This window comes from Aulonocara sp. 'chitande type north' Nkhata Bay, linkage group LG11 (assembly GCF_057382095.1).
Source record: "Aulonocara sp. 'chitande type north' Nkhata Bay isolate Kocher_YH1m ecotype deep benthic linkage group LG11, A_spYH_male_GT1.1, whole genome shotgun sequence".
Classification (NCBI taxonomy): Eukaryota; Metazoa; Chordata; class Actinopteri; order Cichliformes; family Cichlidae; genus Aulonocara; species Aulonocara sp. 'chitande type north' Nkhata Bay.
In genome coordinates, this window is record NC_141354.1 from 23,989,057 (window position 1) to 24,004,165 (window position 15,109).

Consider the following 15,109-nt stretch of genomic DNA (forward strand, 5'->3'; position numbering starts at 1 on the left):
AGCTTTTTGCATGAAATAGACAGATAAGAAATCACATGATGATTAGGAAGCTTTAAGTGTGTCAGTAGGTGGTTTTTGTGACCTTCAGACAGAAGCTATTTCTTTATTTGATGCTAAGCTGATGTAAGCTGGCTGTTGCTTTATACTAAGTGGACACGCTTAGGAGCTTAAGAGTCTTTTACTGTATATCTTTTCAAGAAGGTAAAAAATACATTTCCCCAAATATTTTCCTGTTTGTCTGAAATCAAAGACACCAGCGGCTGAGAGCTCCTCAGTCTCATATCTTGCTGTGTCTGTTTATGGCAGTTTTTCTTCACTACAGTTTATGGTAACAAGCCATGGGCCTAAAATGAGTACTGTTTACTTTTGAACCAACTGAAACCCTATGTAACATAATATACAGCTACAGAGAGGATTAAACTGTTGCACATCGATTGTATGAGGAGGCTGGATTGAAACAAAGTACTGACACTGTTAATTCATTCACAGATCAGGATCATGTTCCATATATATGAGTCAGATTTGGACACTGAATAGACCAGTGGGGTCTAGCAGCTGGCTTCCCTTCATAGTCTGATTACAGAAAGAAACACCAATTAGTTAATATGTCTTGTTTACCTAATCAAGAGTTCTTATCTCACTCTCAGTAAAAAAGTATATAGAAGCTCATTTCCCAAATTGTTTAAAAAAAGGAAACTCCTGGGACATTTAGCTAAAAAGCATATTTGAGGACCAGATTAAAAGGGGAAAAAACAGCTTATCTGCAGCTATGCTAAATTCTTAATGAGGGATAAAAGCAACAGTATCACTTTTAAATCCACTTACACTGATTTGCGATAGTGGAGCCCTAACCACTGCCATGGCAAGTCTCCCCAGGCAAGCAACAGGTCAGAGAAATAGGCTGCAAATAGGCAGGTTCAGCCAGATGTACAACAACTTAGACTCTGGAGAGTTGAATGGTAGGGACTGTGAATGATCCCAAAGTAACATAAATGTTCTGCTCTGTGCCTTTGTCATGTTCCCCAAGACATGCAGCGGTTTGGTAGGATGTGCAAAGGACAGAAGAGAAAATCCAATTTATTATGCTCAGGCAGACTTCTTAGGCCACTGGCAGGAATAGGCCTGTGACTGAAGAACAGTGAGCTTTAATCAGACATGAACAGCAGGCTGATGAATGTGATTTAATTAAGCAAAATCCCAATTGGGATTTGCAGCAGTTCTGTCAGCATTATTGAGGCTTTCTAACACTGACTACGTAAAACCAAAATGACAAAGCTGAATACAATGACTGATTGACTCATCTGACACAGACAGATTACACGTCCTCTTAAAATTACTTTCCCATTTCATCAAATATAATTGTTTGGTGAAATGCCGCTGAATTCATTCACTGCCATGAATGACTTCGATTAGTGACGATAATTTCTTAACAAATCCGACCAATAAACCAAAAATTATCTTTTTAATTTTAAGGTTTTATTTGGCAAAATCATTCACTAATAAATATGTGGCTTCACAATCACCCAAGGTTACTATGCAGGATATTTGTCAGATCAATAGACATGGCAGGGTCTAGACAGAGGCTGGGACATCTTGCTGTCCCTCAGGGGAGCTTCTGTAACCCGTCAAAAAGATCAAAGAGAAAATAGAAATGTCCTTTATAATATTTATTCCCTTTATTATAGACACAAAATTGGAAATATCTACCTGTGAGCCTGAATATATGGATATAATGACCACAAGGGAAGATTCATGCTATACATATTCTTTGCAGTTTTCTCCTGTATAGTCTGTAAAGGCACTTTGATCAGTCCTTATTTTATTTTTTTTATATATCTGCAAGCTTTTTAGGGTTCAGTTGGAGGAACAGACTGCTTTATCACTTTCCAGCACCACTTCCTGCTCAGCTGTAACCTTTGTAACAATGTTATCAGTTCATTTAGGGTGATATACTTTCCTTCCTGTGCCAATTTGTTGCTTTCCTGAAAACCATAAAAAGACTCTTGCCTGTGGTTTATCACATTTTTTATTCAGATGTAACAGATTCTAGTTACAGTTTTTGTGTTCTTTGGTCAAGTTAATATCTTTTATAACATACAAGACCTGCAGGACAGGCTCTTTTGGCTCAGTGGGCAATATTAAAGCCATTTTTTAAGGTTAGGCCATGCTAAGTGGACTCTATAGCGGTCAGTGGTGTCATAGATAAATGGGAAAAGCTTTTGCAATAGTACAAGAAGTAATAAAAAAAGAAAAAGTAAAAAAAAAAAAAAGACAATACGACTGGATTCCCGCTTCTGTTTATAAATGGAATATTTATCATATCATTTCAAAACCCTTAAAATACTGCATGGCCTCTTGGGAAAACAAAATGTGTTTATAATTTTATTTTGTCCTTTAAGTCTATAAAAAGATATCAGATTTGTTTTATCAGTTAATAACATGATCATGTGTAGATATTTATAAAAATCTAAAAGATGGAGATCTCACACAGCTTGTTAATGTTTCATGAACTTTGTTTTGTGGAAAAAAATCAACATTCCAGGCAAGCAAATCACTGACTGATGAAATGTGAATGTATGTTTTGCAGACATTATAAAACAGCTTTAGAGGTATTCAATATGGTCAGTGTTATTCAGCTGTCTGATGTTTAATTAATAGGTACAGTTGACTTTTTTTTTTGTTTGACATACAAACATTTGATATGCATTTTAATTATCAATACATGTTTAAAGCAAGTGGAAACAGATTTTTTCCAAATAAAAGCTGGAATTGAAGTTCCTGCATTTGAAGCCACCAGCCAGCCGGGGCCTTTCTGTGAGGAGTTTGCATGTTCTGCCTGTGCCTGCATGAATTCTCATTGAGTACTTCAGCTTCCTTGCACAGTCCAGAGACATGTGTGTTAGGCTAATTGGAGATTGTAAATTCTGCTGGGAATCACTGCTCGTTTCTATGTGTTAATAACCCTGCAATTGACTGGCAACCTGTCCAGACTGTCACCTGCCTTCACCTTATGTCACCTATGATAGGCTGCTCCCATTATGTGAGCCTCAATTGGACAAGAAGGTTAAGAAAACTAATGGATAGAGGAGAAAACACTGCAGAATGCAGCTCCTTTCAAGCTCATCCACTCTGGACAGATCTGTATGCATGTTCAGTTGCAACTCAAGGATCTGAAACCATTATTTTAATATTAATATTTGTCTATTCTTTTTGTTCCAGTGATTATAGTCATTGTAGATGAACCAGGAGTGGTAGTGTTGGATCACTGTAGTCCTTAAAACCCACACAAATGTGTAATTTGTTCTGTGCTTCTCTGATGCAGTTTAGATCCTTTGCAACGACTACACAAGACAAGATTCTTTAAAGCAGATTTTTTTTTGCTTGGTTTGTTTCTGTTGGTAATAGCTTCAGAAGAAGCCGCATGTTGTAGATTTGTGCATTAATTAAAAATCACTTGCTCTTGCATCACTGATTGTCAGTATCCATAAAACAAACTTCAGAGTCTTTGTTGTTTATTCATCTCTGTCAATTTCCCGCCGCTCACATTTTGCATGTTGTTTCTTTTCATCCATTATTAATTACAACAGAAGCCTCTGTTCTTGTGCTGCCTGAGCCGATAAAAGTCTCGTGTCTCACTGCAGATTCGTTCAGACAAAATCACGACCTTTTGCATCACTGAGTTGAAAGATGACACCGATCTTACACAAACAGACGGGGGCAAAATGGGCTGAATTTACTACATCAAACACTTCACAAAAATACCATGTACCAACCACAGACACCTGTTTATGTTTTTTTCAGTATAAATATTTTATTTCAAGATATAACAAACTGAAATTTATTCAGAGATGCCATGGTACTGTGAGGAAATATCAGCATATCAGCAGGTGGTAGCAGATCTTAAAATGCTCCCTTTCTTGTGCTTGCCAAATTCTCATGTCCATTTTCTCATTCCAAGCTCTTAGTTGTTTTTCAAAGGGCTAAAGTCCCCATTGGGTGGTTATCATTATTTACCTCCAATGCAGTGGATTGAGAAAGTGCTACAAAATGCACCTCGTCCATTGTGTTAGAGAGTTTGACACTTGCGTGTGGGGAGAGCATCGCCAAGGACAGAATGTAAAATGAATTCTGAACCTTTCTTGTGTAGGTTGAAAGTCCTTACACAACCATGTAACGTTGTGGAGGTCATTGGATAACTTTTTTTTCACTATTAATGGTGAAAAATATGGTAAAGCTGGTCCTGTGCAATGCCAAGATAGGTGCTCATAATGTTGGAAGTTTCAGTGTAAAGATTCCTGTGGTAAAAACACAGAATGAGAGCAGTTATAGATTAAAATGAAAGTTTTTTTGAATTCATCTTAATATCAAAATGTCTTACTTTGCCTTCTCCTCCAGCTTCAGGCCTTTGATCTGTTCCAGGTAATCACTGGCAGTGTTGACCGCACCTGCATAATAGGACTTGACAGTATCTGTTATTTTTGTGATGGTCCCTTGCTCTTCCTCATCAACCTGCCTCGGCACACGGAAGCTTTCAGCACCTATGCAAAAACAGGCCACATTAGTTAGAGGGTTAAAGACACGAGAGGCAAAAAAGACAGAGAAGAAGAAAAGTCTTTCACCCTAATGTCTTCACTTAAAACAAAACTTCATTTCCTGCTAAAGATGGTATGTCAATGCATTCAATAGCTTTTCTATATCAGAATATGTGATGTGAATTTCAGTTTTAACCAAAATGAAAAACAAAAACATATCATTTAGTCATCTGGTTTGTATCCATTTTCTTGAACTGAATGTGCTCATTATTACTCTGTAGAGATCTCGCTTATGTTACAAACAGGTTAGGATTGAAAAGCTTAAAGTTTTATTATCACTGATTCATAAAAACCTCCTGGTATATTATATATTTGTGTTGTTGGTTTTACTCTCTGAGGACAAACTTACTGAGTGCAAAAAGTGCAACAAGCACAGTGATGACCAGCAGCTTATTCATGGTCCTTGGATCTGTGAGGAAAAAAAACATTTGAAGCTTCCTTCTTTCCATCCACTAGGGTGAGACATTGTCCAAGATTTACCCACTCATCCAGCCGATGTGTTTGTTACATTAACTGTGCATATATGTTGTTTTAGTCCACTTCTAACATTAAAACACAGAAGATCTCCCCAAATCTCCCAAACGGTTAGGTCATCTTTTGGCTTTTTATCATATACAGTGAAACAGCATGCGTCTATTTTAAAACTGCTCAGTAAATGAATCAAAAGTGTTGGTACTCACTCTATTCCTCTTCAGAAGTGACTGTGAAAAGAAAAAAAGTAAGAGGTAGTGCCGGCCCAGCTTGTTTATATAGGAGTGTAAAAGTGGTGACTTGTTGCTCTCAGAGCCAAAGTGCACTCTGTGGGAGATAAACCTGGACTGCTGTCAGCTGTGCGTTTTTTTGGAGTGGTTCATCATTGTGTCTTGATAAAGCAGATATTGGGATAATGCAAATACAAGGATAGTGAATAAAGCATGACAAGGTACTTATAACAGTGGTAGCACAGCTGTGGTTAGGAGTGACTTTCATAGTATAGACTGAAAACAGCATTGTAGAAGAATACTGACAAATAAATGTGGCCCAGTCAATTCTTTTCCATTGATAAGGTCAGTATCAGCAGACTGTTACTCCTTGCGCTGTTCACAGTCTACATAAGGAGGCACTTTAGATTTGTATAACAAGACTCAGTCATTCATGACACACTGCAACAGTCCCAAGTCCTTTTAAAATGGTCCAAAGTCTAAAGTGTGCTGAACACGTCACCCACACTGATTCTGGTTATGAAACAGTTAGGCCGCATTAATGAATATATGGTGTTGCATTGAAAACTCTTAAGAATTTATTTATTTTAGGTTTTTTTTAGAACAAAAAACAATCTCTTTCCACTCGTCTCTTCAAAAACCTTCAGGAAAGGAGAAGTTTGGTCACAGTTACATGCGGAAAACATTGAATCCCCGTCTTGATTCTTCTCAATTTGAAATGAAAATACAAGTCTAAAGCCGGCTGTTCATGTTATGTTGTTTTGTTCTCATGTGCTCTTTATTTCCTATTTTCCCTAATAATTATAACATAATTATAATATTCATTCTTGAGACAAAATCTGTCTTTTTAGCCTTGAGGCTGTGGTTATATATTAAAGTAAATATTGTGGCTCTGGGTAATAAGTGACAGTTTCTTGCTTGCCATCGGTGAACATTTGGTGAACAGAATTCAGAGTCCAGACAGCTTTGTCAATATCAGTCACATGCTTCTTTTTTTTTTTTTTTTTTTTTTTTAGCCAGAGTAAAAACAATTTTATGAGGAAACAATTTCAAATAAAATTCTGACCTACGGAAATATTTGTGAGATGTTTAGATCTCTTTTTGGAGAAGACAGAATTTGCCAGAATTCACGAGGGGACAGGTTTAAAAACATTTCAGTTTGTGCTGGGAATAATTGTTAATGTGACAAAAAAAAACTGAGTTAAGAGCTTTCTCCTGCGATGTCTACATGTTGATGGAGGCCTAAGTAAACATTCAATCCAATCATGTGTTCCAGTCTCACATGTCATGTTGTGTGCGACCCCAAGAACTCAGGTCAGTTGAGTGCAGCTGTGGGCAGCAGTGGGGTTCAAACTGTTTGAGAATTTGCACTTTTGATTCAATCCAACTGAATAAACGCTGTGATGGCTCATCTCGGCATGGTTATTGCTGTAGCTGAAAATAACGTTGGTGTATCATTGCATTATAAATTCAATCAGTGATTTCTGCTATCATGCCGTGAACACAGGAAGAGTATTTGTTTGCTGCTCATATGAGTAGAATAAGGCAGATATTCCACATGTTCTTGCAAAGTGCTATTCAACAGGAAACCTGTATCAATATTCAAATTATGGAAAGTTAATTCAAATAAAAACGTCTGAGATTATTGTACAGTTCTCTTTAGTAATTTTAGGTTAACAATCAATTTATGTAAAGATACAAAAGACACATTAATAATGTGTTTTCAGTATTTCTGGCACTAAAAAAAGTTTTCATATGGGATTATACAAATTCACTACTCAGGGGACAGAGTTTGACTTATTTCAGGGTATTAATGATATTATTAGCTTGTGTTTAAAGCACCAGCTTTTCATTATATTTCCAGTTTTATCAAGGGGACAGCTCACTGCAAAACCACAGTGAGTAAAAAATAAACCCATGGTGTTTAATTGAGTTTTCTTTTTAAATTTATGTTGTAATAAATAATGTGTTTTCTTCATAATTAAAAGTATGAAATGTATGAAAAAACTCTATACATACTTTAAAAGATACATTAGAAGATTATGAAATAACAGAATTATCAAAGCCTAGAACTTTTTCCTTGTATCATAACAGGAGAGGATCTGAGTGTATATGAAGAAACATATTTCACAGAGTTTTCACTTCATTTTATTGAACACGCACACATTACATACACAGTCACACACAAACTCTGGTTAGTGTTTCAAACATAAAATACTGTACATGCACAATTTGCATATGTGGTGTTGACATGTTTTTCATGGTTTTAACTCTGCATGATTGGACAAGTATTTTGATTTAAAAGAGGCAAAGAATAGTATTTGTATTCTTCTTCTCCGGTGTAGTTACTATGACCTATCATCTAACAAGGGCTGCTGAGAGGCAGTTTGCTCCAGTTGGTCTTCTTTACTCAGCGGGCAGGACTTCGTCCAGGATTGATTTAGCGTGGTCAATGCCCCTGCCCAGGGTGATGCCAAAGTGGGGGCGCAGGTAGTGTTCATAGACACCCAGTGCTGCTGTACGAGCCTTGTCCACTAAGGGAATTGCTTCCTGACCGATAGCACTGATGAAAAGAGGAAAAATGGATGATTTTAAAAGTATCCATGATTAAAGAATTTACCAAATAAATCAACAAAACCATAAAAACTGTCTGTATGTGTTTGTGCTGAAATTGTGAAATCTAAACGTTAATTAAGTAGCATCTAATAGCAAATTATGTTTCAAGTAATGACATTAGCAGCTTACAAAGGTTTATTTTCTTTTGGAGCCGCCTGTGAAACATTAAGCGTTACTAGGATAGTTATAGGTGAAAACTTACGAGGCAACTTTCACAAAGGCTTGGTACTCAGGCTTGCTCTGCAGATTTTCAGCAAATTCCCTGACATCCTGTGAACGCTCATTGTCACGTAAGCCCTCCACAACGGGAGTGGCAGCAGCGTGCACCTTGTTGTAAAAATTCATCAGTCTCTTCATGAATGTGGCTTTGTGGGTGTTATATAACTCAACCATTTCTGGCGATGGTTCGGGAAGTGCACACAGGCTCATAGAGACTGGAAGGCAACAGAGTTGAGATTTTTAGAGAGAGAGATGAGAACTAGTACTATTAAAACAGTTGCAAGTAAATTCAATAATTACTGGTGTATACACATGTTAAAAAGAGACAACAAAAAAGATTAATTGTTGCACTGGGAAATTTCACTAAACTGTTTGGGGGTTAGTGTGTAAATTTTTATTTAAAAGCCAAATAAAAACTGTCCCACATATCTTGGCACCTCACTCTCAGTATCAGAGTTCCTTGGTCAGTATTTACATTTGAAATTTTTCTGCTACAGCAGCTCACTATATTATAAAATTAAGCACTTGTGTTGCATGTCAGCTACATATAAATACAAGCAATATTCATCCATGGCGCAGTGTTCATTAAATCCCTGAGTGCAATAAAAGCATGTTAGACTGGGCCAATCAAACATCATTAAAAACAGTCACATCAAACTCAATTTAACTTAACTGTTACAGAACATTTAAGGTTTACAGGGTGACTTACCCTGCAGCACCAAGATTAGTGCAAAAACATATTTTGCATTCATTTCTGAAAGACAAAAGAAGAAAAAGCAAATGAAATTCACATTTCAACTTATTGAATTGTTTTCATATTTTATCAACTTAAGATCATGAACAAGGTGATTAAATTGCTAACATTTAAAGCAAAACTGCATTTCCTAAATATTTCACGAAAAGCTGTTTTAGTGAAATCTACTCTGTAGTTGCAGAAGAGAAGCTGCAAGGGCAGCTGCAGGAAGAAAAAGGGATTACCTGCTGTTGCGTTGGATGCACAGATCCGAGAAGTGACAGTCTTCTCTCAAACCGAGTTGTCTGTAACTCAGAGCGCACATCTGGACAGGAAGATATAGGGGGGGACTGCAAACAAACGTCATCTGATGAGCATACACACACATGCTTGCATGCACATGCACGCAAACACACACACACATACACCTACACAAAGTCCAGTGTATATGACATTCTTTAAATACAGAATGTGGAAATATGGCTTAGTTGTTATGTAATCTTTCTGAAATGTACGTTTATCCTTATCCATATGGCAGGATGCACTGTGGCACTGTGGAAGTTGCATGTTTGCAGAATGTCATAACAATTACACCTCATTTTATAGAAAAAACTAAAGCAGCTCGTGTGTCTGTATCTGTTATGACAAAAGATAATGTTAACTGTATCGGCTCTTGATAATCAGCACTTTTTTAACAGCAGATTTTATAGTGTGTACTCAGATATTGGTGTCAAATGGTCAACAGGTCAAACATTCAGAACCTGCCCCAACGCATTGTACTGAGCAATGGCTGCTGGGCATTCTGCCCTCACCTTTCACCCTAATACCCTGCCAGCAATGTGATCAGTTCTCTTTTCAATAGTGTTTTAAAAAGGTTTCTCCTCTGTATATCTTCATCTCACTGTTTTCTTTTTCTTTTTAACCTTATTTTTCACATATCCACATGCATCCATTTAATGCTTGAGATTTGTTTTACTTGTCGATTAATGCACCTGTGTGTGACTTGTACTCACGTAATCAAGAAGACAAGCTTTTCAGCTTCGATTAAAACCAAAACCAAAATGTTGGTTAATCGGATTCAGTTGGTGTGCTCTTTGTTTAATAACAACCAAACAAATACAAAAACTCTAAAACCTGCAGCAGAGGCAAACAGATATGTTGTACGGATATTTATTAACAACTCATTTGATTTTTTTATGCATCATACATTAGTACAAGCCTAATGATAAACATTAAATTATGATCACTTCAGCAGTAAAGCCATGACGTTTAGTAAGAATACTGATTTACTCAGTTGAGTGAGTTAATCAACTTGAGTTGTGTTAAACGGTGTGTAGTGGCCGATGGTAGTCTGAATCCTCTCCCACACTGAGCTTTTGACACCAGAGGCCCATTCAACATAGCTGTCAGTCACCGGTTGAATGTGGTCTTCATAATAAGCACCAGCAAAGCCTTGTGTTACTGCCCCAAGCGCCAGGATTTTATTTTTGGCTGCCCTGTGAGATAAAAGCAGCAAAGTACATATAATACACAAATAAATATGTTATTGTGCAAACATTTTGACACAATAAGTGAAATCAAACTAAATATTTTAACAATTCTGATAATTTACTGATCATTTACAAAGAGTTCTAGTCTGAACTTATGAATGAACTGCATTCAGTGGTCAACAGGGTTTTTTTTTCTGAAATACCTGACCCTCTCTGCCAGCTTCTGCAGCAGTCCTGGTGAGTCAGGTTCTTTTGTGGGCTCTATTTGGGCCAGAAGTGGCCCACATGCTGCAAAGAAAGATGCTTGTCAGTCAATTAGAACAAAACAAAACGTGATCAGAAATGACAGAATCAATACTGAAGATAGTATAAAGTCATACCTTGCATTAGTAAGAAAAGACTGAAAAGAAGTGCTTTCGTATGGGGCTGTCATGGAGAATTAAAAAAAAAAACATACATCATAACACTTCATGATATTGTTATTAATATAACAGAACTCTTTGTCCGCACAGTCCATATGCAGTTCACATTGGATGCAAAAACAACAAAGTTCTCAGCAGATTATATCAAAACATACTGGTTCTTTGTCTTTGACAGCTACAAGAAAAACACAGATTTCAAAATAAAATTTGTCAGTTTGTGCATTGTCATTAAAACTACCATGATCAAAAGAATATATTTTACCATTTCCTCTGGCTCTGGTCAGCAGGAGTTAAATGAACCAAATGTTATCTAGCCACTTTATTTGTATTTGGTAACCTTGGCAATGTGAACATTGGTCCTGATCGGATGATCATTCATCAGGTTTTTTTTTTTTCTTTGATTCACCGGTAGCAAATCAACAAGTCTTATTATGGTTTTATTTTCTCCCTAATTTGACTTTGAAAAGTTTTGTTGTCTTAGCTAAAAAAAAACACTCACATCTGACAGGGCATTCAAAGACATTTGAGTTAAGTTTTAGTTGAGGTAGTTAGTTTTATACCTTTTTGAAAGATGGAACTTTTACTTGTTTAGGAAAAATTGGTTTAATCCATTTAACACAGATCTACCATTTACAATGTGTTATGATTTGTCTTTCATGTTAAGTATCACTGTGTTACAATATGAATGTTAGTAAAATCTAATTTTTTAAAATAAAGTCCCAAACTCTTGGGATCTTTTACTAATCAACCAAAGCTGAGTTCCACCACTGAGCAAATACACTTTGGTTTAGGTATCTCTATTTTTGGCAGACGTTGATATGCGCTGTATTTACAGAGAAGTCAAAGTCTGTCTTACAGCACCACAGATTTTAAGTAAAAATCTGGAGCAAAAGGTTCCGATAGACAAACATTTTCAGCTAAGCGAAGCATTTCTGTGGGCAGAGTCCACCATAAAATTGATTTTGTGTCGCAGTCCTCAGAGTCTGCTCTTCCATATGGAAACAGCTCAGCACTAATGTTCAGATTATGTTTCATAAGAGCACTGTACTCACAAACCTGGTCTTGCAGCTGTCTAAATATGCTGGATCAAAATTCTGTTGCCCTTGTCTTTAAACTGCTTTATGTTAAACATCTGGACAGTACAAAGAAAACATTGTGTATGTGTGTCCCTGAAAAGGCTGCAACTTAGCAAAAAAACAGAAGAAAAACTATTACAATGCAGAAAATGCCTGTTCATAAGGTACACCAAGATAAAAGTGATGTATAAACAGCGTTGCAAAAGATCTCACCTTCAAGAACATCAAAGCTTTGAAACTTTACCTGACATTACCTTAAAGTGAAACTAATTTCACAACAATTTCAAACAGGTGATATCAATTGCGTGCCCATGTCTGCACCAGCAGCTGACCTCTGTCAGGTTGTTCTCTTCAGGGAAACAGAAATCAATGAACTGGAACAACTTGCTGATTATTAACTCATCATAAACAGTGGCTTTATCCCAGGTGTTGTGAAATGCACAAAGCCATGTTGGCACTTGACCTTTGCTTCAAATTACTGACACAAATGGATTAATATCTATTAGATGTTACTTGGTAGCCTTTGAAAAAACTAGTCAGATTTTTAGTGGCCATTGGTAGACAAATACATAATTCTCCAAATTTACTTAGACATTCCACATATGTTAATAGTAGGTAATTAAAGAAGTTCATATAACAGTGTTTAGGCCTGGATTCTGGAAGTACTTCAAAGGTGGTTCACAGACCTTTTGTTGTTTTTAGAGTGGACAAAATTGGAATAGCGTAGTTATGTGTTTCTATAAAAAACAAAAATAATCTGAGCAGACACTTTGAAATGATGTATCAAAACAATATTGCCTTTAGTCACTTGATACTCCAACCAGTTTTTTTTTCCATTTATCTATTTATTTATTTTAATCAAGTTGACAGTCTCTGGCACTTGATTGAGATATATTTTAGATAAACAGGGCACGGTGGTTAGCACTGTTGCTGCACAGCAAGAAGGTCCTGAGTTCAATTCCACCCTCAGGCCGGGGTCTTTCTGTGTGGAGTTTGCATGTTCTCCCTGTGTTTGCTTGGGTTCCCTCCGGGTACTCCGGCATCCTCCCACCGTCCAAAGACATGCAGTTTGTGGGGTTCGGTTAATTGATTAATCCAAATTGCCCATAGGTGTGAATGCGGGAGTGAATGTGAGCGTGGCTGGTTGTCTGTCTCTGTGTTACCCTGTGAAAGACTGGCGAACTGTCCAGGGTGTACCCCGCCTCTCGCCCTATGACAGCTGGGATAGGTTCCAGCGCCCCCCGCGACCCTGAAAAGGATAAGCGGAAGTTAATGGATAGATGGATGGAAAATAAATAGAGTGTGAGCAATAATCCATCTATGTATCCATCCATCCATCCATCCATTTTCTTCTCCTTATCCGGGGGCAGCAGCCTAAGCAGAGAAGCCCAGACCTCCCTCTTCCCTTGCTTGTCCAGGGGAGTACCAAGGAACAATGTTCTCAGTTCCCAGACCAGCCAAAAGATACAATCTCCAGCGTGTCCTGGGTCGGCTCCGGGGCCTCCTGCCGGTGGGACATGCCCAGAACACCTCACCCAGGAGGCACCCAAGGGGAATTCTTGTCAGATGCCCGAAACACCCCAACCAACTCCTTTTAATGTGGAGGAGTAGCAGCTCGGAATCCACTCCCTAATGAAGTAGAGATCCTTACCCAATCACTAATGGAGGGGACAGCCAACCTTGGGAAAAAGCTCATTTCTGCCGCTTGTATGTAAATCTGAGCAATAAATCACAACTCTGAAATCAATTTAATTTGTAAATCATACGTACAAATTGCTATTTGATTTAAGTTTTAATTGCTAATAAATTTTTAAAAATGTAATAATAATAATAATAATAATAATAAATAATAATTTCATCTGTTAAAATGAATCACACCTCTCAGGTTGTTATTGATTTTCCATGGAGTTTAAGCAACAAGTGAGAGTTTAAAAACTTCAATCCAGTTAGGATCCAAAGGTGTGCAAAGCATATGGATGGTCTTCTGTAATAGACAGGAAGCATTTAATTAGTGCTTAAATTTATTACAGAATTTCCTAGGGCAAGGATAGCTCAGTTGAGTGGTGGTCCCATAATCGGAAGATCGGTGGATCAAATGCACTAATCGGCTACCCTGAGGTACCGTCCTACACACTGCTCCCCGGGTGCCCAATGGCTGCCCACTGCTTCACTGAGTGAATGGGTTAAATGCATAGAGGAATTTCCCCACATGGATCAATAAAATATACATTGTTATTATTATTGTATGGTTAAAAACTGAGGATAACTTAAAAAAATAAAACTTGAAAAAAAAATCTTCAAAGATTACAGACTTATGTGTGCAGAGCAACATGTTATCTGAAATATCAGCCTTCATGCGTGAGAGTGAGCATCTTGTTGGTGAAGGGCTAGCTGCAGGCTAGTGGTAGGATCTTGTCATCTTTTCTACTTTCAATCAAACCAAATTGATATTTCTTAACTTTTAACTGGAAAAGCCTCTGCAGATGGAGGTGATAATCTGATAATCACAGAGAGGAAAATTTACAAGGAGTGCAAAGAAAGGAACGCCTGAGACAGGATATGTTTAAAGCCAAGAGTGGCCTACCTGTGTATGTTTACTTTGAGTTTTAAAATATCAAAGTTTACTATATGAATAATTGTAAAGCAAACAAACAAACAAACCAAAAGTTGATGTTTTGAGTACATTAGTTTCCTGAGAAAAGCTCATTCTCTTCATCATTGACCTGCAAGTCTCCATGCCAGTATATAAAGTTTTAATAAACTAATACATAAATTAAAAAGCTTTCAGCTTTAATAATAAAATCAGCTTTATAATTTATGTCAAAGGGGTGGGATTAAATAAGTGTTTACTTCTTCCCACTCCCTTTCAACATGTAAATTAATCAGAACATTTTTTTGTATGTATTTTGTATAGTATTTTTTTTCTCTCTTATTTTATTTTCTAAATGTACCTGTAAATTGTTCACATGTTGAAATAAATAACCAATCAATCATCAATCAAAATCTGTTTTAATAAAAATAAATCAGTATTAGTCATAAAAATGAAAAACATACCTGTTTTCAATCTTAGAAGTGTCTTTAAAAAAATCTATGTGCATCTCACTTTGTAAGCACGCTGCGTTTCAGGAGGGTGGCCCAAACACCATGCAACATGGACAAGTGGTGACCTTGAGGCGTCTCTGCCCACTTTAGTGGTCAGCACTGATGTAGTTACAGTAGTGTGGAAAAAGTGTTTGCCCCTTCCCGATGTCCTATTTCTT

General features: G+C 37.1%; 3 protein-coding genes across 3 annotated transcripts; all 3 read right to left on the reverse strand.

Moving 5' to 3' along the window:
* Positions 1-3,785: 3,785 nt before the first annotated feature.
* apoc2 (apolipoprotein C-II) lies at positions 3,786-5,367 on the reverse strand. The gene is made up of 4 exons (XM_086311234.1): positions 5,273-5,367; positions 4,942-5,001; positions 4,379-4,538; positions 3,786-4,295 (listed from the first exon to the last, which is right to left on the reverse strand). Exons 2-4 carry the CDS (start codon positions 4,988-4,990, stop codon positions 4,211-4,213), a joined length of 294 nt encoding a protein of 97 aa, XP_086167360.1. The 5' UTR covers positions 4,991-5,001; positions 5,273-5,367; the 3' UTR covers positions 3,786-4,210.
* Positions 5,368-7,418: 2,051 nt separating this feature from the next.
* Positions 7,419-9,221, reverse strand: apoa2 (apolipoprotein A-II). The gene is made up of 4 exons (XM_086311232.1): positions 9,107-9,221; positions 8,838-8,882; positions 8,112-8,343; positions 7,419-7,856 (listed from the first exon to the last, which is right to left on the reverse strand). The coding sequence occupies exons 2-4, from the start codon at positions 8,878-8,880 to the stop codon at positions 7,700-7,702; spliced, it is 432 nt and encodes a 143-aa protein (XP_086167358.1). The 5' UTR covers positions 8,881-8,882; positions 9,107-9,221; the 3' UTR covers positions 7,419-7,699.
* Positions 9,222-10,015: 794 nt separating this feature from the next.
* On the reverse strand, positions 10,016-11,136 carry apoc4 (apolipoprotein C-IV). Its single transcript, XM_086311233.1, has 4 exons — positions 11,036-11,136; positions 10,732-10,777; positions 10,555-10,639; positions 10,016-10,357 (listed from the first exon to the last, which is right to left on the reverse strand). The coding sequence occupies exons 1-4, from the start codon at positions 11,036-11,038 to the stop codon at positions 10,165-10,167; spliced, it is 327 nt and encodes a 108-aa protein (XP_086167359.1). The 5' UTR covers positions 11,039-11,136; the 3' UTR covers positions 10,016-10,164.
* Positions 11,137-15,109: the final 3,973 nt, after the last annotated feature.

Excerpts from the sequence above, each read along its gene's own strand:
- apoc2 (XM_086311234.1), bottom strand. The coding sequence starts at position 4,990 with ATGAATAAGCTGCTGGTCATCACTGTGCTTGTTGCACTTTTTGCACTC. Across the intron at positions 4,539-4,941 it reads TGTTGCACTTTTTGCACTCA|GTGCTGAAAGCTTCCGTGTG; the intron begins GTAAGTTTGTCC and ends GTTTTTGCATAG. Across the intron at positions 4,296-4,378 it reads AAGCTGGAGGAGAAGGCAAA|GAATCTTTACACTGAAACTT; the intron begins GTAAGACATTTT and ends TTTTTACCACAG.
- apoa2 (XM_086311232.1), bottom strand. The coding sequence starts at position 8,880 with ATGAATGCAAAATATGTTTTTGCACTAATCTTGGTGCTGCAGG. Across the intron at positions 8,344-8,837 it reads ACTAATCTTGGTGCTGCAGG|TCTCTATGAGCCTGTGTGCA; the intron begins GTAAGTCACCCT and ends GTTGCCTTCCAG. Across the intron at positions 7,857-8,111 it reads GCCTTTGTGAAAGTTGCCTC|TGCTATCGGTCAGGAAGCAA; the intron begins GTAAGTTTTCAC and ends TCTTTTCATCAG.
- apoc4 (XM_086311233.1), bottom strand. Across the intron at positions 10,640-10,731 it reads TCTTTTCTTACTAATGCAAG|CATGTGGGCCACTTCTGGCC; the intron begins GTATGACTTTAT and ends CTTTCTTTGCAG. Across the intron at positions 10,358-10,554 it reads AAGCTGGCAGAGAGGGTCAG|GGCAGCCAAAAATAAAATCC; the intron begins GTATTTCAGAAA and ends TTTATCTCACAG.